The 24,399-nt window shown below is 40.7% G+C and overlaps 1 protein-coding gene across 3 annotated transcripts in view; it reads left to right on the plus strand.

Annotated features, from left to right (window-relative positions):
- Nucleotides 1-24,399, plus strand: part of aff4 (AF4/FMR2 family, member 4) — a 40,423-nt gene that overhangs the window by 951 nt on the left and 15,073 nt on the right. The window contains exons 1-8 of one of the 3 annotated variants that reach the window (XM_069669068.1): nucleotides 3,983-4,054; nucleotides 17,213-17,342; nucleotides 21,997-22,788; nucleotides 23,130-23,168; nucleotides 23,318-23,404; nucleotides 23,672-23,699; nucleotides 23,823-23,886; nucleotides 24,108-24,200. In XM_069669068.1, coding sequence (XP_069525169.1) covers nucleotides 17,217-17,342; nucleotides 21,997-22,788; nucleotides 23,130-23,168; nucleotides 23,318-23,404; nucleotides 23,672-23,699; nucleotides 23,823-23,886; nucleotides 24,108-24,200 — 1,229 coding nt within the window. In that variant the 5' untranslated portion in view covers nucleotides 3,983-4,054; nucleotides 17,213-17,216. Of the gene's footprint in view, nucleotides 1-3,982; nucleotides 4,055-17,212; nucleotides 17,343-21,996; nucleotides 22,789-23,129; nucleotides 23,169-23,317; nucleotides 23,405-23,671; nucleotides 23,700-23,822; nucleotides 23,887-24,107; nucleotides 24,201-24,399 lie in introns of those variants that run through there. The other 2 variants (XM_069669060.1, XM_069669074.1) reach the window with 2 other exon arrangements.

A 24,399-nucleotide genomic window follows, 5' to 3' on the forward strand; every position in this document is an offset into this window, starting at 1 on the left:
AGTTTTGTCGAGGTGACTTGTTAAAACTTTATGGTTTGTTGTCCTGCATCCTCCCCACGTCTTGTTCTACGTGTACTATATCTATCAGTGCAACTTCAAGCTTTCTTAAATCAATCTCATAATGACTGAAAATAACTACTGCGCAGGAAGGAAACAGAAAACTTTATGTGTCTAGATTTGGTCTAGCAAAAGGACAGCTGATATTCTTTTCTAGGAAGCCATTTTACGTGCCACAGTTGGGGGAAGGGCCAGAAAATACATCATAAGTTCAGAGTTATTCTCAACAGTCCCAGTAAATATATATATAGCAGGATACAGTTGGCATATGGAGGCATGGACAGTACTACCAAATTGTTTATTTTGGTTGACACATCATGGTGGGGGGAGGCCTCAGGTCATGAACTCATTTGTGGCAGGTAGCTGTGTGAAGTGGCACAACATTTGTAGTCAGCTGATAGACGGAGGTTTAGGCTGTTTGAGTTGTGGGTGCAGTTGTTTATGCAGTACACAGTGCGTGGAAGTCTTACTACAAGGCTGTTTTAGTTTCACGTGGACATACAGGAGAGAGCAGGTTGCTTTAATGTTTAATAAAGACAGTGACAACATCCTCCCTGACATTGGCCACAGTATAGAGATAAGGTTTAACATGTAAAATAAATAGCAAAGTTAAAATACATGGATACAATCTTGCTACGCATTATAGCTGTAAAACACGCGGAGTTCTCTAATTTGCGTTATTTACTGAACTATGTTGTAGGGGTTCTACTTATTCTGTCCCCATACCATACCCTTCCTTTGGGTATTGTTCCTATTAGGCTGTTTACTTGATAGGCAGAAAACCTCACTGAATGGAAGAGACTAGGGTTATTTCTTTATGTGTAAGGCAACATCAGGATCAACTTGAACATTGCTGTACTAACTTTGTAAAACAAAATGTAACAAATACATAGATGTACACAGTCTGAATTGTTCTTTATCATTAGAATAAAGAGCAATCATGCACTTGCAACTAGGTAGGCCTAAGAAAATCCTCAAAATTAACAGGATCTTTTTAAAAGCAGCAACAAACTATTCAGGAATGAAAATCTTTTTGGGATGCACCGATTACGAGTACCGCTCCGGACACCACTTTACAGCTTGACGTTAGCCTCCGGTTAGTTAGCAGGTATAGTCGGCGGAGAAGGAGCAATGTCACTTTTTAGAAAAAGGCTTAGTCCTCACAGGCGACACTAACATGTGCTTAGTGTGTGTAGTGTTGTACTGCTATCCACTGAATGTGTTATAGGTTACACAAAAGTAAAATGTGTGGCAGTGTCATGTTTGTGTGTGAAGTAAAACAAAGTTGAGCGTTAAAATGTCAGTTGCAGTTGCGTCATTCTGTTGAATTTCAGCCGATGTACAGTCAGAAAGTGAGGACCATCTGATGAAACGAAACGTGCTTTAAAAGTCATTATGAGAACTGTAATGATATCAGTAAGTACTCATGTTGGTAGTCAGTATCGGCAAGTACCCAAATGTAAGTACTTAAAAAAGTGGTATCGGTGCATCCCTAAAATGTGTGGGTCGTAGAATCGAAATTAATGTAAACATATGGGATTGAATAGACCGGCCCAGAATCAGCCCCGTTGTCACAATACCCAATTCAGATATTTGAGTCAGAATCAGATGGTGCTTCCTTTTTATTTATAGCTTCAGTCGGAGTTTTTCACGTCATTTTGTGACACGGAAGGCAATGACACTAAATAATAGGTACTGTTTATATTTACTTCCTCGTATGGCATTAAAAAGAGCCGCTTAAAGCAAAGTGCCTTTTTACAAACTTTCACGAAGGGTCTACCATTATAACACTATGTAAGAAACTTCTACTGAAACATGTTGTTGATGTGTTGACCAAAGATCAATATTGTTCTAAGTTAACCATCTAATAAAATTGACCTTTTTCAATTTGAGTAATTTAAGAGAAGTACAGACACAACATGTTATTGTGATTTGTAAAAGCTGAACCTCATCATGTTTCACGCTACCTTATAAAAATGGAGATGTTGGACAGTGAGACGAAGTAGAAGCATGTGACTGCAAGATGGCTCCATATTGTTGGTGATTAGAAATAAGGAAATTAGGAACTCTTAAGACAAGCATGAGACATGAAATAAAATAGGTAACACTAATGAAGTTTGCACCGATGTGGTCAGTGTGTCATGGCAGATACGTGTTCTGTCTGTCTGTTGTGCTCCCTGTGACGCAGCTCAATGTGAAATCCTCTTCACTTCCTGTTTAGGTTTTGCTCTGTGGTTTTTGTGTAACTGTTTCCGCTGAAGCCAAGCACAGGGCAAATGTACTGTTGAGATGTTATTATGGTCACTGGTTTGTCCGTTCCAGACAGAGGAGTGGGGGCGCGTGTTTTATTTGGCTTTAAAACACCTATTGTACGTTGCTGTAGTAGTACATGTGGTTTTACTGGCTGGGCATTTTGAAAATGAGCAATACCTACTTTAAGGCTGAGTAGCTACAACAAGTAGTGCACAAGGTGGTAGGGCTGCCCTTTTAAAACAGGAGAGCCATTGGCCATGTAAACAAAAAGCGCTCATTTTTGAAGTCAAATAATAATAATAATAATAATAATAATAGTAAGATTTTCATTTAGATAAATGTCTGTTAAGTCACTATCTTTCGCTGAATGAGGTAACACAATTGTGATAGAGCCTATGGCCCACTGATGAAAGCCTTTGCATTTGCAGTATTACAGACTGGCTGTTTGCGGAAAAAATCACAAGCGGCGCCCAGTTAGTGACGCGTTTTCCATCAGCCAGCAGTGGTTGGTCTGCCAGAGAGGGTAGGCGGAGCTAAGCGGCTGCTTTTCTGGTCTCTGCAAGTGTTGCGAGTAAACAGTAATCTACTATGGCTGAACAAACAAAGAAAAGATCGATGACTACAGATACAACTTCAAAAAATAAGTGAAAATCCAAAGAAAAAGAAACAAACCGTGGACGTCTGGGATGTTTGCTCCCACAATTGCCGTTTATCGCTATAAGGTGCTGCCAAATAGAACAAAACTGAGATCTCGAGATTACCACTTTAAAGTTGTTCAAATATATTACTAATATAGCCCCAATACTCCACTACAATGCAATACTTGTTACTGCAAGTATGCGGTCTATGCACTTATCCGACCAATACCATGATTTATTAGCCTCCCGTACATTGAGTTGTTTCTTCTTCTTTAAAACAGTCACAATAATATATGTTATGGCTGCCAAATGCGTCAAAGTATCATGTGATAACAGTGCTGTGCTAGTGGAGAATGTAACATGAGTCATAGCCAACACAATAAGTCTTTTTTCATCACACTTTTAAGGCTGTATTTTTTTTTTTTTAAACTAAAAAGGTAAGATAATTAAAACCGTTAACTAATGTGAAATAAAGCAGTTTAACTTTAAAAATCAGTCATTCTCCGATGCTCTTTGGATTCCTTACATTCTCCTCGGATACACTTAATGCACTGAGCCAGGGCGTATAACAATGAAAGCATTGATATCACAGTGCACCTATTAAAAAGTCAAAGACTAGAAGTCAGAAAGGAATCAACGCAATCATGTGCTTTGATGAATGTACAAATGTTGGTGCGTTTTAGCGGTTATACTCTTTTCTGGAACCCGAAGGAAGAGCTAATTGTGTCTTCAGCTGTGGCCTGTACAATCACAACTCACTTCCTTTACAAAGAGACGCTTGTCGAAAAGTAAGTTGTTTGAAGCTCCTTCCAGAGTCTGCCAGTTTAATTAGCTTGAATCTAATCAGACATCAGCAGCTCCATTTTTTTTTTACCTCTCTGTGCTATTGCTCACACAGCAGAAAAATATGCTACTCACTGTGTCCTGACCTCATGCATCTGTTCTTCTGCTTTTGTTCTTAAGGATGTGACTTAAGCTCTCATGTGGCTATATAGTCCATTGGAGGTGAACTCATTAATGCCATTTCATTTCACAGATCTGGCATACATCCGTGCTGTGAGATGCTGCTCTATAATGTTGGCCTGGAAATGAAAACATCACTCATGGTCTGTGTGAGCAGCATTACCTCTGATAAATTGCATCGAAATGTATTGGCATAACAGTTTTCAGAGCAGTGTAGGTGAGTAACATAAACTTTAGAGGGAAATGTATCCAGATGATTAAAGTAAGAGTATTAATGTGTGTTATATGTTGATAAAACCTTTGTTATACAGGATCCACAAGAGTGATATTGCAAACCTGCGTGGCAAAAAACCCAGTTTATGAATCACAAAAACGAATCTTTCATCAGCTGGTGTCTTCAATTATTTTGGCAGCAGCATGTATCAAAGTGCCTCCTCGGGGTTAGTGTGTGGTTTATTTAGAGGTTCAGAGAAGTAAGCTATAGGTTAGTGTGTTTCTATTTGTAGGCACGCTGATATCTGTCTCAAATTAAACCCAGACTGCTCTCTGACGAGGAACATTGTGAGTGAGTAAAACATGACGCAATACAGAACGACCCACGACTCCTCAGTATATAGTTATAAAGTTAGGGTGTAAGAAAATATGTATTCTCTCTGGTCTTTTGATATGACGTTTTGTTGATGCTCAAAAACATTGCCTACTTCATATTATAATATTTAAATGCATTTTAGTGTCTAGACTCAGAAAACAAAGTGCTATATGTTGGATGTAAAAGGGCCAGTCCGCTGATTATAAACCTCAGTCCTATCATGCTATTATTGGGAGCTAATGACATTGTGTAGGGGATAAAATGTGATTTCTCTCTGTGCCTTTGGAGGACGATATCCGCTTCTCCAATGGGCCCTGGAAAACCTCCACCAGACTACGTAAAACGCGTCATCTGGAGGCCAGAGAGCTTGCTAAACTACACTCAATCTAGGACGCCCGCCTCCGATGTCATGTCTCATTCAAAATCGTCAGGTTTGAAATGTAGACTGCAGACCTGAAGATTTTTTAGATCCACCGGTATATTCCCGTCGTGTTTTGGATTCTGTACCGCTCTGAGCCATTGCCTCCAGCGATCAACGTCCTTCACTGGGAAACAGTAGTATTTCACTCCAGCATCTCTCGCTGGGCTGGTCCTTTTTAGAGGGAGGGGCGCAATGCATGCTTGGTGTTGGAGGAATGTAGATTGGGTGAAACCATGAGCTGTTAGTACAACTTTCTCCACAGCTATGGCGCCAATTTCAAATATTATTGCTTCTATTGATTACAGAGAACACCAGCTTTGACCGACAGCGGCTTTTTCCAGGGGAGAATTTCTCCTTTAATATGGACAATGATTGATGCAAATGCAGGACCTCTTTCCCATAGTTTTGTTAAAAATACATACAAAATCACAATACTGCCGAGCTTAAAGCACACATGTGTTGCAATATATTCACTCATAACCCCTGTATCTTTGTGTATATCAGTACACCACATCCTGTCAATACACAGTCCTAATCACATGTGATTCATTGAAATGGCTGCATGATGCTCGTAGTTTTAAATGCTTAGGTTATGTTTCAGCCGGGTTGTATTTTCTTAAAATTAGAATTACCCTGACTAAGTAACAGTTCATTCATGTCATGGATGAGTAATGGAATATGGCGCTACAAGAAGGTGTGGTAAGACAAAGTCTAGGGTTGATCTGTGCTAAGGCAATAAGTGTTTGTTTTATGCAAGGCTTCTGGATGTACATTTTAGGGCAGCTGCATTACTGAGCAATTATAAGTATTAGAATAATAATGTCACATATCCCAGTTGCTTTGTCTTTGGAAGGTGGGTTTTTCGCAAAGCTAGACCAGGCTAAACAGTGACTTTTCACATACATTTAAGTTGAAGAGAGTCAGTTGCGTTAGCTTACCCTCCTTGGAGCAGCCACTGCTGGGTGATTGAAATGTGCCACTGTTTGTCGCTTGGAAATTTGTCCCTCTTTCCACTGACACAAAGTTGTGTAAATCACCATTATTCAAACTAAACATATACTTTAAAAGCTATAGACAACATGCATGTATGAAAGCTTTAATTTAGCAGTTCACACGGGCCACTTCTGCAGTATGATCAAAGTTGGCACTGCTCACACCAGTACTGTTGTTCTTAAACAAATGGCAGAACAAACTTTGAGCCATAATAATAATTTTGAGTTTAAAGCTGAATGATTATTGTTCAAATTAACCATGAATTATCTCCATGGTAATTGTTGTTTTGTGTCTAAAAATCTGCCAGACTTTTTTTAAACATTTTTCCAGCATTTTGTGGATTGTGCTAATTTCCCAACCCGGCTTAAAGGCTTTACTGAATGAGCAGCTTGTTTTATTAAGAATTTAGCATCTTTTGTTGCATAAATCTGCCTTTTTAAAGTTTATTTTCGCATCTAGTCTAGGTGTGTTTACTGTAAGAATGTTAACAGCACATTGAGAAAAGTCTTTCAACATTTTTGAATGACGGAGGTATCGAGGATTATAAAGGTCCAGGTGTACCGAACATGTTGGAACATGTAGAGTCTAAGTTGCATCATGCACTATTGTATGTTGACTTAAAGCCAAGGGAGTGATTGTAAGTTGTTAAAAGTCTCAGCGTAGTTCAGATACGGGTGAAGCCAGTCTTGCAAAAAGAAAGTAAACACCCCTCGGCAGGCTTGAAGCGCACATTCAGGAGCCTGAATGACGCAGGTTCTTTGGAGACTGTGCCAAGATAATGGGGGGGTTGTGTGTCATGTTCCACTAACAGTGTGGCTGAAACAATTACCCTGAACATTGTGTTTTCTGTGTCAAAGCTGAGAGCGAGAGCATTTGACTTACAGAGCTCATCTGACATTTTTCTATTCAAAACTAGCACAATTTCCCCCAGTGGTTTTAGTTAAGTATGTATGCTTTTTAGCACATTATTATGCAGTTTTAAGGACACGCTAAGCAGGCTATGTTTAGTCATGAAATGGAAAGGAATCTAAAGGTAAAGCTTTGTGTTTTCCCATTGAAATAAATACTCTTGCATCAGTCTAAAACCTAGGGAGCTTAGCTTTGCTGCTAAGGTATATAGTCTACAAAATACGCATGTAGACATTAGCATCAGACTATTGTGTTTACAGAGAGGAATACCTTTTCTACATATATCAATATAATTTAAAGTAGAGAAACTTTAAGTCCCTTGAACAAAATTGGGCAACTTTAACCGAGGAAATGATAGTATGCTCTTTGAGTCCGCATGCACGTCTGTTTTTGAGTCAGCCCCAGCAAAAGACTTACAGAACGGCCAATCGTCTCTCTGATGGTCTCATTTTCTTATGTAAGCCGTTTAGAGGCCTCAGTATAAAATCGAGACTGTTTCATAACCAGTTACAAAACTTGTAGGTTCTTTAATATATCATTAATTAGTTTCTAAATGCCGAACAGTCACAGCACTGTGCCCTGATTGGTAAATGCTTCCAGCTCTCTCTGATTCACATAATGCACTCCTGCTGAGTGGAGGCATTCCAGCCAGTGAGTCAGTTGAAATGCTTCAAACCTGCGTGAATGAAAGGATGTAAGCAGTTGTTTAGAGAACATGCCAATCAAGATTTAGCGGCTTGTTTTGATATGTTAATTGGAGCTAATCTGAAGCCACACAGAAATATTGGAGGATTTTTACTGGAGAAGGAATTGAAGAGAACTGAATGCTCAGACTTAATCCTAATTTTGACATTGTCTTCCTCAAACATCATTAGCTAAATACTTTGACATGAAAGAAACACAAAATCAGACATTATCTTTTAGCATTGTGTGAATGTGATTGAGTGTTTCTGCCATACTGATAAGAAGCTTTGTTTGCAGTTGCAGAAGATCTACCAGATCTACCATATATTACTACTTTAAGTTGCCATTTAGGATTTTTTTCATTATTAATTTATCTAATTACTTTTGAGATAAACTGTTAAAGACCAGCTCCAGTCATGTTTTAAGACATAAAATTATCTGAAATAATAAATTGTTTTTTTTTTGCAAAATATGTTTAATTACGTTTAAAAATCCTCTCAAGGCGTCTCCTCCTTCTCCCTCATAAAAATTCACAAATCTGCATCGTCCCCGCCAACTACACAAATTTCCAACCGCCCCCTCTGTCACGAAAACAAAACACGTTTCTGTCTCCGTTTGGTGGCAACTTGTTAAACTTAATCAGTAGTAACGTCAACATTAGTAGTCAGTTATGAGTTTGTAAAAATTGAAGTGACGGTTACAGCTGTCTCACACACTGCCAAAGTGGTTGCCATAGGTTACACATAATAATATGCATAGCCTCACCCCGTCTGATACCAGGTTAAACACTGGATTTTCATTGGAGGGGGTCTTTAAAATTACAGAGCTTCAAGTGACGTCTTTTTCTTTGTCCAACTGACAGTCCAAGACGCAGACTCTTGATTTACTATCTATTTAAGAAAAATAAGGATATTCTTACATCGAAGAAGCTTGAATCAGCCAATGTCTGATAGTTTTGAGACAGGTGATTGGTTATCAAAATATTTGGCAATTTTCTTTACATCCACTAATGCGTTAATTACAATTTCTCAGAATATTTGAGTTTGTAAGAAAATGTTAAACCTACAATAACTAGTCATAATTATTTAGGTAATTTCAGCTAGTTGTTCTCTTAGCTACGTGTGGTTTTGCTGGTCCGCAAACAGCTGCTTATATGAGTCAGGTTTGCAGCATTTGAATGGACACTCCCTCTGGAATTCCTGGTGTCAGCAGGTTTGCTTCAAAAGCACCAGGGGAGGTGGCACTGTCCACCCATCTGTACCCGAGTGCTTGTTGTTCACATACATTACAAAATAGTCTTTGTAAACTGCAGGGGTTTTAATGCATGGCAACATTTAGGAAAGATTCAAGTAATAGGTCTGATGTTCAGACATAATGGACTACACATGTCATGTTTGCATCCAAGATTTACTTGCAAATGACTTGTTGTTCCTCAGAGCTATTAATGCAAAGCCAGGACCATTTGTGATCATGATAGTTGGCGCAGTGTCAAGATTTTAAGAGGCTATCTCAGTGCACTGGTGTCTAATTACGTTGTATAGCTCAGCTCAGTTTCTTCTCTGCTTAAATAGCTCTGTTATTGATTATATCAGCAAAGAGCAGTTGTCTTTGTCTATATATAAAATAACATATATAATTAATGAGCTTAAAATAATAAACTACTCCATGCAGGTATGAATTTAAACAGAGAGAAAGGGATTCAATAAAGGCTTAGATTCGGTTTTAAATTGAAATTATTATACATTTTAAAAAGCCTTCATTATAAAGACATGAATTCTTTGCTGTCGTGAAGTTTCCATTGACCTCTAAAAACAACCACACAATGTCACATTTAAGAGAAAAACACTGTGAACCGATTCAAAGGGAGTTTCCCAAGCTTGGACTTCTATGCCTTGACTCCCGCTGGCTTTGCACTATTCCCTAAAGGACGCCATAACCAAACCGCACATTATAAAGATTATTAAATTATCCAGTAAGATCATGATGCCTGTTCTCTAAAGTGGAATCTTTTACAAAAACATGGATTAATTAAAAGAAAAGGTATTGATAATTCAAAGCAAGAGCAAGGATCACATATCAGAACATTTTGAGGTGAAAATATCTGATCAGAAGAAATGACTTGATTAAAGAAGCTCATGTATATAAAGTATGATTTCAGGGGAGGTTTCAAGAGAGATTGAAGGTTAGAAACTGTCATATTTTCTCAAGTCGTTCCTATTTTGTACAGGCCAAGATTACAAATTATAGTTAGATAGAGGTTCTGTGGTTTTTACAACAACGTACAACACCATTAGAGCTTCGATTTGGACAAGACAACATCCACAAAAACAACTTTAATGTGGATAAACCTGTGACAGAGGCATGAAGACAGACATGCAATCAATTATTTACATAAGATGCCACAGTAGTAAACATGTACTGTTAGGAAACTGGGGCAATTTACTGGCACAAACTTCTACAATGATGTAGATAAAATGAAATATTTTGTAAGAGCTTCAGAAATGTAAAAGATGTTTAGCGTTACTGAACTATAGAAAGAGCTGAATGGTCATGATCAAATGATAAAATCAGCCCTTAACAAATCAAGAAACCTCGAGAATAACCAGAAGTTAATCGGCATGATGATGTCGTCAATCTCTCTATAACTTGCAGCACATGATGATTACACATTTGTCAGCATGTGTCATCATATGAAAACTGCATCCCGTAATGTTACAACCTGTCTGTTGGAAATTGCGCACTGTCTCTTTAAGAGGGCTGCACGGGTGCTGTGCCCTGTGCTCAGGGCATAGTGAAAGGAGGGAGGGAGGGGGGGTTGTTGACGGAATGATGGGCCCTGATTGGCTTGGCCGTACCGAGGGCAGTGACATCACACGGAGGAGAGGTCCTATGGTGTAAAATAACATGTCCTTTTATGGGACGAGGCGGGCCGTTCCATTATCGGAGAGAGGTGAGATTTTATTCCCCACTCGATGCTCCCTCAGTGCTTTAACTCCCTGTAGATGTTCACCCTAATTGCCTTTTTGTAAATTAATATAGTTTTTAGGCTATGTTAGAACAAGCTCATTGTTTCTACAGTTTTTACACCATGGACTTATTTTATAACTTTGTTTAACTTGAACAATTTTTTTGTTTTAAGTTTGATTGTGTTCAGACTTTTTCCTCTTTTATTTGTATTTGTTTGATGTCAGTGTAAAAAAGTTAGTGAGACAATTATTTAAGATATATAGCTTTATTAACTTTTTTCAGTACTCTTTGAAGTGTTTTATTTTCCTTTCTTGTCAAGCTGAGCGCTGTAATTGCACATGTCCCTCCTGTTTTAGATAGCTCGTGCTGACTTTGCTTAAAACACAACACAAACTAAAAAAAAAAGCTGTGGCTTCCCCAGAATTTCCCTTACATGTGACCACCCCCGCTGTTTGCCGACATGGTATCTCCCAAGCACGAGCAGTCACCTCCCCTCCCTGAGTCAGATTTGTCTCTACTCCAAGGAAATACTGCTACCTTTCGAGTGGAGTAAAGAAACTCCAGTACACTTTTTCACGCAGGACGCTTAGAGATAAATTAAGAGGAACAAAAGGCCGTGTTGTCTCCACCGGAGGAGGTTGGCGTTACAAATTTAGGCTGACAAGTCATGACGAGAACACTTCTGAATCCCTGGGAGATCCTCTGAACCCTCCTCCCTCCTCCTTCCAATGTTTCAGTGGTTGGGGCCATGGCCTCTCAGTCAGGGTAAGAAATGCACAGCCAGTTTGCTGCTTTACTTATTACTCCTGGTTGGAAGAATACAAGAAGAATACGTAACTTTATTTCCACTATGTACTATAAGCCATACTAAACAGTGTTTTTACACGGCCTTTCATAATAGTTGTGTCTCAAAAGCCCAGTCCTGTATTCGTGGTTCTAAGATGACCCTTAGTAAAATTAAAACATAGTGCTGAAGACGAGGCCTGGCTGTTATGTTGCGAGTTACAAAGAGTCAGATGAGCTGATTAATTTAGGTACAGAGTGAACTGCCTTTTCAGCTCAGTAGACTTTGACCTTTTCAGTCTGGCACACTGTTGAATGGTTACAATAAACGTAGCAGGCCGACACACTTTGATAAATAAATGTTACTTAAACTCATGTTGTGTCGGAGGTGATGTGCTTACGCAGGTTTTTTTCTTGTTACCTGTCTTTGCCTTGTTGGCACCAGATCAGCTCTATCAAGCCTTGGATGCAACTTAGCCAAAAACATTCAAACGCACACTTGCGAGTGTCTGTAGCTTGGTCATTTGCTCTTTAAATAGGTAAAATAGGATTGGAGGTTTGCTTCTCTGGGGGTGATATTAGGTTGAGTAAAGAGGTAAAATGCAGCTGTAGCAGACAAAACAGTCTTTGTTACTGCCCTTAGAATAAAATACCCAACCTGCCATTCACTGTTAAGGGAATCCCCCAATACTAGCTATGGAAAAGGGAGATATTCAACTTGAAAGTAAGTTGCTGTGTGGAATCATGCATTAGCCAATTCTGGAGAATTATGACTGTAACTGGGGACACCAGTCTGGACTAGTTAGTTTGACATGTGTGATAGGATTTCTCCATTGCATTAACATTATTCTAGTCTCAATAAGTACATTATCCTGTATCAGTTTTGTGATGCTAAACCACTCTTGCACACAGCACAAACTTCTGTTTACTTTATTATTAACAGTAAATGTGCGACGTGGCAAACAACATCAAGTTCTCGATTCTTGATTAAAGTTCATAGCCTTCCAGTACCCTGTTTTAGGACATGTTAAGCATGTCAATATTTCAATCAACTATTTAACATGATTCCTCCATCTCACGCAAAACTAGTAGTAGTTAGTAAAGTGGTTCTAGTAAGCAATCGAAAGCAGGATGTTAAAAAAGGTGAGGCCAGCGCTCTGAAGTCTAAATATTTAACTTAACGTAACTTTTTGCTTTCGTCCTCTGCCACGAAATTAACAATCAGATGATCCATAGCCTCCACACACCAGGAGAAAACATGTTCCATCTGGACGATAAGAAGCTAATACATTTGCAGACTTATTTTGCTGTGCTGTCCATAAGGTGTTGTCACTCTGCCTGAATCCATCTGGATGCAGCAATTTGGGCTTTAAAAGAGGCACAGAAGCTCACCACTGTTACAGAAAGAGGGTGTGCAGGATCTGTAACAAAACACAATAAGAGCATCATTGCAACAGAAGCATTATTATTAAAAGCCAAAATCATAACTGCAGATACACTTTTATTACTTCCCCAGCCCTGCTTACTTTACTTTTTATTACCACCGACCATAAGCACACTTTGATTTTATTCTTTAAAGGGACGAGTGTGATCCAACATAACAGATTGGGCCCCTGTTGATCCTTTTGTTTTAACCACAATAGATTTGTGAAAGACACACATTACCTGGTCAAGATGGTTGAATAGAGTGCTTGCTTGCACTGGCCTTAATTTGAGCTCCAGTATCATTGAAACCAATTGCCTCCCATCTGCTGGTTTCCTTTGGTGCAGTATTTTGCTACAGTATGGCAGGGTGTAACCCCCTGTTTAACTAATAAAAACCAACAGATCAGGTCAATTACTTGGACAGAAGCTGTGTTTACAAAGGATTTTGTGCCTGGGGGCGTTTGATCTTTTAGCACTGTGCTAACTGTTTCCCATTTACACATTCAGCCCCTCTTGATCTATGAGCTCATTTACATGTAAAAGTTGAGCCCCTGTCCCACTGGTCAAAAAACCCGCTAACACCCGGCCTTTTTGCTTAGTGGGAAAGGCGACAATCAGCATTCAGACCCGGGTCAAATGACTCTGCAGTAGACCCGGGTGATTATCGCCTCGGCATTGATGGGAACACAAAACCCGGGTCGTCCGCCCCCTTTCCGGAGCGATGCTATGCTCCGTCTGTAACTTCTGCGACTCCTTGTCATCTCGGCAACAAATTCCACCCGTCTCCGTCCTTGAACATCGTTCCAAATTTGTTGCCGCCGAGTTTGATACACAGACTGAATGAGTAATCGATATAATAAAGACCTAACCACCGTAACATCTTCACTGTTTACTAACCCTGTTTCGGGTGCGTTTGTGACGTCAGGCAGAAAAGAGACCGACAGGAGTATACTTCACTGGCAATGGGAAAAGAGACAATCAACATTTATTAGCGGGTCTTCCCGGGTCTGAAAAACCCTCATCAACGCGCTAATTTTGGTGGGAAATTGGTGTTGTACTGGTCTACTTAATGCTCCCTTGGCACATAATCATTTTGTTGTCCGTGCAAGCTTTTAAGTGGTCAGTTCAAGTTTATTGCTGTATTATTATCAGGGTGTTGTTTAGTCTGAGCTTGTGTCTTAGCTGCGCTCTAAGTCAAATAAAGTGCAGAGGTGATAACCACTGGATGATGATGGATATTTGGATGATTGATAGTCGAAACAATTTCTAGTCTTAACACCTCGTCTGATAAAACTGGTGTTAATCGTGTGTATCAAACAGCTCACAGTGGTTGTGGCCCCCCTGAGCTTTTCCGCGATGTAGTCCAGGTTGGTGTAGTGCGTAAATCAGGATGCCAGTTATGAGTGATTCTGAGTGAGTCATAGTTGGTAGACTTGTTGATGATGATGTAAAACAGGCAGACACATAGTGAAGAGGCTGGTTGGGGAATTACATTGAAGACTCTCTGATAAGCTTCCAGATAACCAGTTGTAAAAAGAAAAAACAACCTTGGGACTGTTTTACTCAAGTGCTGCCAAGATTTAGTCTATAACACTTCTGGGGGGGGACAATTGTCCTGCTCGGTTTTTATTTAAGAGCAGTGTGAACTCTTCCTGTAAACTTTCTGTTCCAGTTAATTTACATCTAGTTTGACTTTCCCTTGTGCAGAATCAGCTTCTCATCTTTGCCTTTTCAGTCATACATAGTAAACATTTAAAACACCCTTGTGTGTTGTGTTTATAATCCAGGAGGAGGCTGTGTGCTCGCCACACTCTTTTAACGGCCTTAAAATCATTGTTGTTATTGGCGAAGCTGACACTGTAAACTTAGAGGAGATCCGCCTGGCTGAGAATCAGCTTGTTTCAGGTTTAAATGCTCTGTTGTTGCTTTCTGTGAACAAAGGTGTTCAATACACAGAAGTCAAATTATCTCAGGCTGGCTGCTCCCGATGAACGCACACCTGTTCAGTACAAATTCAAACATGGGAATGCCAAGCAGCATCAGGCTGGTCAAATGAGGTGAAGTTTTATTTGTCATTGTCAGTAGCACTGTGTTTTATCCTCTGCAGTGCACATACATTTCTTAGACAGTGACACATTCATGGGGGCTTGTCTTTCTGGTGTGAACCACAGACAGATAGAAATGGAGAGCTGACACTGGGTGTGAAAGATGTTGCTAATTCAAAATTACCTTGAGCTTGCTTTCTTTGTTAGGGCCAGCGAGGGGTGATTACACTGGTTACAAAAATAAGTCTGCTTGTATAGGAGTCTATGATAAAACGACCCTACTTCCCACTTGAGTTATTACCTCAGGAGACACTATAAGTTTCTAGTGGCTTAATAAAGGTTGTCTTCACTTAAATTCCCATTTAAAGTAAAATAGAAAACAATGCAATGTATGCTTTAGAACGTGGCTATCCCCGGATTGACCATTCACTACCACAGCGACCTTTCAGCCAGGATAGAGGCAAAGTAGTACATATTTACCCTCTCATGCAAATACTTGCGGCGCCAAAGAACCGAGATGGCAACGGCCAAAACGCCAAACTTGAGGACTCCCTTAAAACTCGGTGTTTCACCAGGATGGGCGATGTTTTGCAGGAAGTAGCAGTGAACTCTTACAAGCTTTGTGACAATCACAGCAAACTCTTTATCTGTCACCCAGGAGACCTCTGCGTCCCCTGTGAAACCGAAACGTACGTCTACGGATTTATTAGCCCCAACCATGATATTTGCCTAAACCTATCCAAGTAAGTTCCGCTTTGCTGGTCAAAGTTTCACAAAACAAAGCGGTTTTAAAAAGACATATAGGCATCTGAGTAGATTTCTATTGTTGGATAATGTTGTCAGTCTGAATGTTAATATATTTGAGCAATAATAATTTGTTCATGTTTCCTAGTAAAGCATTATGATGGCCAATTTGAGAATTTATCACCATCAGGTAATAGTAATTTGAAATTCTGCGGGGGCGTCTGGTTGCAGCTGTAGCTTTGCCATTGGAACGTTAACTCACAGGGAGGTACAATCTATGTGTGTCTTTGTAACTTGATGATCACCAACAAACACGCAATCATCCCCTGTAGATTTTAACTGGCGAGACGACCCAATGTGAGCCAACAAGACGGATGTAAAGGAACACAAACTGCTCACAACTCTGCGTGTGAAACAGGACGTAACGCTTTTGCCCCCTCGTGAAATGATGTGTTTAAAGGGGTCCCCAAACTAAATGCATCAAAAAAGTAAGCCACAAACCAACGTCTACTTTCACTACAGTCTGTGATGTGGACCCATACATCCGCTTACAAGCGCCGTGTCCTCAAATAGCCGTCTACCTTTATGTTTGTATAGCACTACAAACATGCTCAGAAGGAAAGTAAGGGCAACGAGGTGTGTATATTTGTGGAGTCAAAGTTTGATATCAACAGGTTATTATTTAGTCCTCATTACAGTCTGCTTTACGTATCCTATTTCTAAGAAAACAAATCTTCGTTTAATGTGATGTTAGTGATGTCCAGAACACTTTTACAGTCTAAAACCCTGGTTCTCAACCGGTGGGTCGGGACCCAAAAATGGGTCGCGGAGCTGTTTTCAATGGGACGCGGAGGTGTGCTTGAAAAAACAAAATAAAGTCTATCCTGCGCTTTTATTTTGAAGAACATGGGTATCCCATTACGTGTGTGCAGTAGTGTGGTTTACTCACTGGTTGGGTAATCCCAGCTACAGTGACATTTACATTCTTGAAACTTGATGAGCCCTACGGTAGATTTATGTTGCACTTTTTTTAGTTTATTTCTGTTGAAAAAAAATTAATTGTAGAGGGAATATTTGCTTCTTATGCAAACTGCACAGATTTTAATTAAATACATTTGATTGGTTACAAAATGTGGGTCGCAATCTGTCATTAAGGATGTGGTGGTGGGTCTTGAGGCGAGACCAGTTGAGAACAAAAACAAAATTGTGGCAAAGCAGCTTCCCAATCTATGACAACATTGGAAATAGTTGTTTCAGGTCCACATTTACACTGACAATTGGTACAAGGAGATTATTAGTAGTAGAAGTAGGCTACTTCATGTTGTCTAGACTAGCCAAAGCCTATTAGGGACTACTTTCTCCCTTGGTCATCTATTCTTATGCTGCTGCCCTCTGTTATTATGTGTGGGGTGATTGGTCCAATTTGTGGTTTACCAAAAAAACTGTGACTCAAAGTAGAGAGTAGATGATGGCAGCTTGGCTCCTGTGAAGATTTAGAAACTCGAGCAACATTTGGTTATTTATATATAAACCGAGAAATCATAGCAGGAAAGGAAACTAACGGGCAAATGTAGTAAAGTGATGTTACGTGGCTGCTGACCAAGAGTTTTGCTCATGAACGTCTCACTTTCATAACCCTGCTTCTTCTTTTTACAGCGATCTTTGTAGAGATAAAAAAGTTCATAATCTCCTCTCAGCGTGTCTTTATTTTGACCTGTTGTTGTTCTGTTTGTGTTATTAGCAACATGAACCGTGAGGACCGGAATGTGCTCCGACTGAAAGAACGAGAAAGGAGAAATCAAGAAATCCAGCAGGGAGGAGGAGAGGCCTTTCCAGCCAATTCCCCTCTGTTTCCTGAACCCTACAAAGTGGTAAATTTGTTTACCTCACATTCAGCCTTGACGTTGTAATTGATGAGTCAGTTTAGAGGAATTTGTAACCCGGCAGGAAGTAAGACCTGCACATACAACGAGCATACAACGCTACAGTTAGTCGTCATATTTCTTTTGAAACTTCACACCTATCATTTTGCTCTTTACGCTTTGTTTAGCTACAGACTTTAAAGGCAGAGCTGGAAACTCCTTGTGGTGTTTGTCTGCGTGTGTGTGAAAAGGCTTCATGTAATATTTGTTTAACTTCATCCCTGCATCGCCTCAGTCTAAATGACATAAAACTAGTTTAATCCTTAATAGTTTTCAAGAACAGGGTGCTCACAAAGTCTTAACAATTCTTCATGTTAATAATCTGGTATTTTTACACAGTCACTCATGTTCACTTGTAAATACACAACATGAAAATAGTCATTGATTACTGAAGGTATAAAGATTATCTTTAGTTTTTACAATTTCATTTAAAGTCATACATATTGCTTGAGACTTTTGTCAACATACCTGTTCAGTGCTTGAATTTAACTGAATTTAAAGTTGTAATCTCAAAGATCTCAGTTTCGTTCTCTTTGGTGGCACCTATGGCGATAAGCTGTAAATGCAGGAGCACCCTTCCCAGATATCAGGACAGTGCTGCATGTGTGACCTCCACGGTTAGCTCCAGTTGTACCTCTTGATTTTCGTCGCTGACTGTTGTCCTTCATCTGAGCGTCGAATTTGCTTCTTTTTCTTTGGATTTTTACTTATTTTTGAAGTTGTATCTGTAGTCATCCATCTTTTCTTTGTTTGTTCAGCCATAGTAGATTAATGTTTACTCGCTACACTTATAGAGACCGGAAAAGCAGCCGCTTAGCTCCGCCTACCCTCTCTGGCTCAGTCACCATTTTGTTGAAAATCTTTGAGATTATCACTTTAAAAAGCAAACCCTGGAAGAAAATCTTATATTTGTTTCAAAAACGTTCAGGATTCTGCAGTTTTTGCTTACAGTTTTTACCTCGTAAAAAATATAGCAAATCCAAGAAACGCTGGCTTTATAACCCCATCTGGAGCCGTTTTATTTGACATGTCTGAACAAGTTGTCCTGACAATGACAGCCCTTCTTTTAATCGAGATTTCTCACACACATTTCAAGCTGTAATTGGCTGCAACACAGTTTGTGGTTGCATTAATCATGGGCATTAAAACAATATCAGATGCTTTTCCAAACATTTCCAGATAATGAAGCTGTCAGGCTTTGGTAACTGCGCAAAATACAAGGGAGTCGGTTGAATTGACAGCACCTGTCTTTGGTTAGCTGGTTTGTTTTGCAACCAAAGACGTAAACATGAGAACACACCAGCCTCTCCCTTTCTTTCCGCCCATGTCTTCCCCTTCATGTTCACAGACACATATGTAGGCCAGCCAGCTCTCACCCAGTCGGTGTAATTGTAAAGAGGATTTGAGTTCTCCGTACTGGTCTAATCTTTGCCACTAACCAGATTTGAGCAGAGGTAAGTGGCTCCTCTCCTTAGCTAGAGCGAGCCATCAAAGGGGCGGAGAGGAATGTGTCCTGACAGGTTGGGAATAGAAAGGGTACCAGAGGTGAGCGATGCGTGCAGGCCTGTGTGTTTTGGACCACAACAAAGTGAACGCTGACTTTTAAGAAGTCCTTGACCTTTTGCACAGGATGAAAAAAAGGCATTTTCAGCAAATAGTTTCATATTTGCTCATTTATTCTTCCATCGTTTACTGCTTTTAAGAAAACTGGGAAGGCAAACTGTGCTGTAGTACAAAATGTGGAAAAGGCAAACCATACAAGTCGCTGGCTTTACTACGCTTTGTATCTCTCCTCTCCTGCTTGTCTCGGTCTTATATAAGCTTCGGTTGACTTTTTTTCCCCCCTCCCTCTGTCATGCTTCACTAAGTGGAAGTTTACTGTGTTCTGCATTAAAGGCCATGTGTGCACGCAGCTGCAAGCTGCGGCCTCCCAGATGTAGACCAGCAGAGCAGTTACATTTTTATGGTGCAGAGTTCACGCACTTGTACCTCAGCTGCAAAAAATGCATCACAAAAAAAGTACCTGGTGGAAATAAGAGCTCCACATATTGTTTATTTTGTGTATGGATAAATGCAAGAATAATGAAATTTGATAATTTGGATATATTTGGTGATACAGTACATATACGCTGTATATGAATGCACATTTGTTTACATCAGGGTTCCCTTGTGGTTATTAAGCAAGCTTGTTAACCCTAATTGTACCTAGATCTTACGAGCTAAGCAAGGGCATGCTTTCATTTTAACTGCATCTGAAGAGCAACTAAAATTAAGCAGATGAAATGAGAATCAGAAGTTTGGAGGAGATGACAATCAGGGTTTCGTTCTTTTTAATGCACGTCTGTCTCAAACGCGATGTTTAACGTGATGTTGGAAAGGAAAAGTGCTGGACATTTGATGGGGCAGTAATTAAAACTTGTTTTCTCTTGTCGGCACAGTTTGTAAATTCCTAAACAGATCCTTAAAGGGCCAGTTTGCCGATTTTCAACCTCAGTCCTATCATGCTACTACGGGAAGCTAATGCCATCATGGTAGAGAAAAAAAAAAAATCTCGCTATACGCTTCTCCAATGGGACCTGGTAAACCTCCAGACTACATAAAACGCATCATCTGGCGGAGGCCAGGGAGCTTGCTCAACTACACTTCCTCAAGCTAGGACGCCCGCCTCTGATGTCATGTCTCGTTCAAAATCGTCAGGTTTGAAATGTAGACTGCAGACCTGAAGATTTTTTTAGACGATCCACCGGTATATTCTCGTCATATTTCAGATTCTGTCCCGCTCTGAGCCGTTGCCTGCAGCGGAAACAGTAGTATTTCACTCCAGCGTCTCTCGCTGGGCCGTTCCTTTCAGGGGGAGGGGAGCAATGCATGCTGGGTGTTTTAGGAATGTATAAGGTGAAACCACAAGCTGTTTGCACAACTTTCTCCACAGCTATGACGCCAATTTCAAATATTATTGCTTCTAGTGATTAGAGAGAACACCAGCTTTGACTGACAGAGGCTTTTTCCAGGGGCGAGTTGCTGCTTTTGTTTGTTCGACAAACTCATCGTTTATAGAGAGAGTGATCACAACACTCATGTGGGCTGGTAGCATCAAAATAAGTAAGGTGTACTGGTGTGCACTTAATGAAAAAAGCGTCTGCACACTGAAATCTGTGCAAGCTTTCGGTCAGAGACCTTCAAGGCATGAACAGGTAACAAGTAATCTATTACAGCTTACTCATAACAAAACACTAGACCCAGAGGTTGCAGTGTTCCTAAGGAGTGGATCCAAAAGAGCTCTCTCTGGCATAACCTCCTGTCAACCGTTGTGCACTTAGAATAACATCTGTCTCAAAAGCTTTCTTTTGGCCTTCATGTTTTTAAATATTATCGGTTGACAAATGATTTACGAGTCGGGCTTTGTGATGATGCAAAAAAAGATCTTGATAAATGTTTCTTTGTTGATCTCAAGAGATATTTATCAGGATATTGAATTTGCTGCCAGTTTGAAAGCTATCCTTGTAAAGACAGAAGCCTGAAGAAACCAGGGTTCATTTATTGAACTGGTTAACAGTTTGTTTGCATGCACTACAGTTGACTATAACACATTCCTAAGGTGGCATATATACAGTATATATACATTCTGTGAGGATTATTATAACTGCTAAAAAACAGATGTCAGAAAGGTCCGTGAGCATAGCTGCTGTTAGTATTTATAGTTCACAAGGTTCCTACCAGGAGAGGGATTATCCAGAGAGGTGTCCCCCTCGCCAAAACAAATAGACCCAGTGGTCCAAACTGGTGAAACGATGAATAAGCAGTTTCACGTTAAAAGCATTTGCTCACATATTCTCCGACAACAAGGCAGAACCACCCCCAACAAGAAAAACAGATGATGCAAAACTTCTCTGCACACGTGGGAGCCAGGCCACGCTCGCAGGAGTCAGTGGAGAGATCATGTTATGACCAAGCTTGTTGCATTTCCTGCTGCAGATAACGGCTTGAGTTTCCACACCGTCTAAATGAATCTGTCAAACAAAATAGAGGCCTGAGGTCGCGTGTGAAACTGGATATTCTGTACAGACTTCTGTCACGGGCTGATTGCGAGCATGTCGGCTGGAATCCACAGCCTCAAAGTGATTGATTAACCACTGTGCTGGGACTATGGGTAGACGCTTATCTGTGCGCACAGATGGGTGTGGGCAGAGTTTGAACAAGCTGACTGTGTGAAAGGCAGATTAGGGCCTCTCTTTATTCAATCGATTATTTTCTCAATGTTCAGTCAATCATGTAAAACAGGTGCCACATGGGGTTAAGTTATAATGTGTTTCTTTTTTAAGATAGAAATCTGCCTTTCATATATGCTCCTTCTGCATATTTTGGTCATTTTAAGTTTGTCTCTGTAGGAGTGAAAAATTTTCTCTCCATTTTTAATATTTTTCATGGAAAGCAATTAACCCAAGAGTTGAACTTATGCCCATAATGACTGTTTTTCTCTGCCCCGCCTTCTCTCCTCTGCTCATTTCTCTCATTTCTTCTCTCCTCTTCCTCTTCTGACTGTCTTCATTTTTCCTTCATCATCACACTGTCCTCTTTCCCCATTCTCTGCTTCTCTCTTCAGTCCAGCAAGGAAGATAAACTGTCCAGCCGTATTCAGAGCATGCTGGGCAATTACGACGAGATGAAAGAGCCGATTGGTGACACACTTCCAAAGCTCGTCAGTAAACCTTCTAACAGCTCGTCTTCCTCCGAGGAGAAATCAGGCCCACCTTTGTTTGGCGGGGACCAGCGCGGCGGTAGTGGTGGCAGCAGCCAGAGCAGTAAGTGGACTCCTGTAGGCCCCGCTGCTGGTGGATCTTCATCCCAGTCCCAGAAACGCTCAGGACTTAGCAGCCAGAGGGGAAACGGAGGCAGTAGCGGCAGCAGCAGCAGTAGCCAAAGACACGGAGGGGAGGTGCGGGAAAAGAAGTCGAGTAAACACAGTGGAGGGTCAGAGCACTCAAAGTCACACACATCGAGTCCGGCCAAGGGCTCCCTCAGCTCCTCCAGCAGCAACAGCCACTTGCGGAGCTCCTTGTCTGCCGAGCAGCATCACAGCAAGGAGCGCTACCGCTCCAAGTCCCCGCGAGACAGAGAGGCCAACTGGGACTCCCCCTCTCGGGTTCACACCTCCTTCCCCAGCGGACAGCACTCGAGTCAGGCTTTTCCCCCGTCTTTAATGTCCAAACCCGGCTCCATGCTGCAAAAACCTACAGCGTATGTGCGGCCTATGGACGGCCAGGAAACGGCAGAACCCAAGAGCTCCCAAGCAGAAAGCTACAGCGGACAGTCGCACAGCAGCACCATGGGAGAGATGAAGTCCAACAGCAAGGCCTCACTTTCCAAACTCAAGATCCCCTCACAGCCTGTAGAGGTACAATTTCAACTGATTCCTTACTGTGAAGTAATGTACACTCCTCACATAAAGATTGTGCGTTTATGCATCACTTAAGATACTATTTTATAGCAGTAGCATGTTTCCTGTTGAATATACACACTTAGAATGGCGGAGCAGTGTTTGTGTCTGCAGCTTATAGCCTTAATGATGCAATACCTGGAACAAATCACCTCACAGCATGTTACACTCGGTCTCACTGAGCTGGTAGGTCTCATAAAATGCCTATAGGGTGACTCACGCTACTCAAATGGACACTCACCTGCACTGACTCAATGTTGTTTCTGAACTCGGGCTGAACTTGATGTGTCTGTCTTTAGGGAACTGGTGACGCCAACTGTGTCGATGAAATCCTCAAGGTACGTGTTTGGAGGAACATGTTGCACATTCGAAAAAGTCCTCTGCCTTAAGTCAATGAAAGGGCATTTCACATTACTCACCATAAACTAATTTGCACATTTTTTTCCCTCTGCGTGTGCGTGTGTGTTTTTTTTCCTCTTTCTTTCAGGAAATGACTCAGTCGTGGCCCCCTCCGCTTACGGCCATCCACACCCCCTGTAAAACAGAGCCCTCCAAGTTTCCATTCCCCACCAAGGTCAGCAAAGCACCAGTCCTTGAGTTAACCGTTTGATACGAATGATGATGTGTCATGATGAATTAATGAGGCTTAATTATTTATTGCTGTTGTATGGCGTACACACACTTGACATACTGCACAGAAACCTTTTTAAGTGGCTTTTTAACTACAATACAAAGTTATGAGTTTAATGAATATTTAACGGTAACATCTATAATATTCAGATTTGACAACACAAGTTGGTTCATGAAAATAATGCAGAATGTCTTTTTTTCCAAACCCCAGGACTCTCACTCTTTTCCAAGTGGACACAGTGAGTTTCACACACACTTCAGATTCAAACTTTAACACGTAACATCTTAACTCATTAATTAGCTATGTATATAAATTGTGTTTATCCTCCTCATTAGTCTGGTTTGTGTGATTTTCTTTTTAGAGCGAGGCAGTTCTTCCAAGAGCTCGAGCAGCCACCAGCCCAAAGCTTGCGATGACCAGCCTACGTGAGTGCTCCTTCCTTTGCTCTCATCTTGCACCCGTGTTTGTAGTTTTCCAAGTGTTGAGTCTGAAAACAGGGATCAGGAGACAGAATAGATATTCATGATGAGCTGTGTCAGTAACCAGACATGCATGGCCTCTGTAAGTCGTGAAGAAAAGTAATCTGCATCAAGTCTGCTGCTGTGATGAAAACAAAGATTAATTTTGCTTCCTTCCTGTTTTTCAGCATGCTTGAAGATGACCTGAAGCTCAGCAGCAGCGAGGACAGTGATGGAGAACAGGACTCTGCCAAGAATGCCTCAAGGAACACATCAGCAAGGTAAAGCTCAGAGACAGTAGATTTACTTTAGCGAGATGTGTCGCAGCCTTGACAGGAAGATGTTGACCTCAGAGGCCACAGCAGATTGTATGGGCTTGCATTATTTTCACAGGGCTTCCTTATCTTGAAAGAGATGCACACGGTGCAAGAGTTAGGTAACTTTATAATCATTGCTGTCACTTTGTATCTTGCATTATGT

Source organism: Semicossyphus pulcher, unplaced genomic scaffold (genome assembly GCF_022749685.1).
Source record: "Semicossyphus pulcher isolate SPU_LCO1_2020_fin unplaced genomic scaffold, fSemPul1.0.p SCAF_10, whole genome shotgun sequence".
Classification (NCBI taxonomy): domain Eukaryota; kingdom Metazoa; phylum Chordata; class Actinopteri; order Labriformes; family Labridae; genus Semicossyphus; species Semicossyphus pulcher.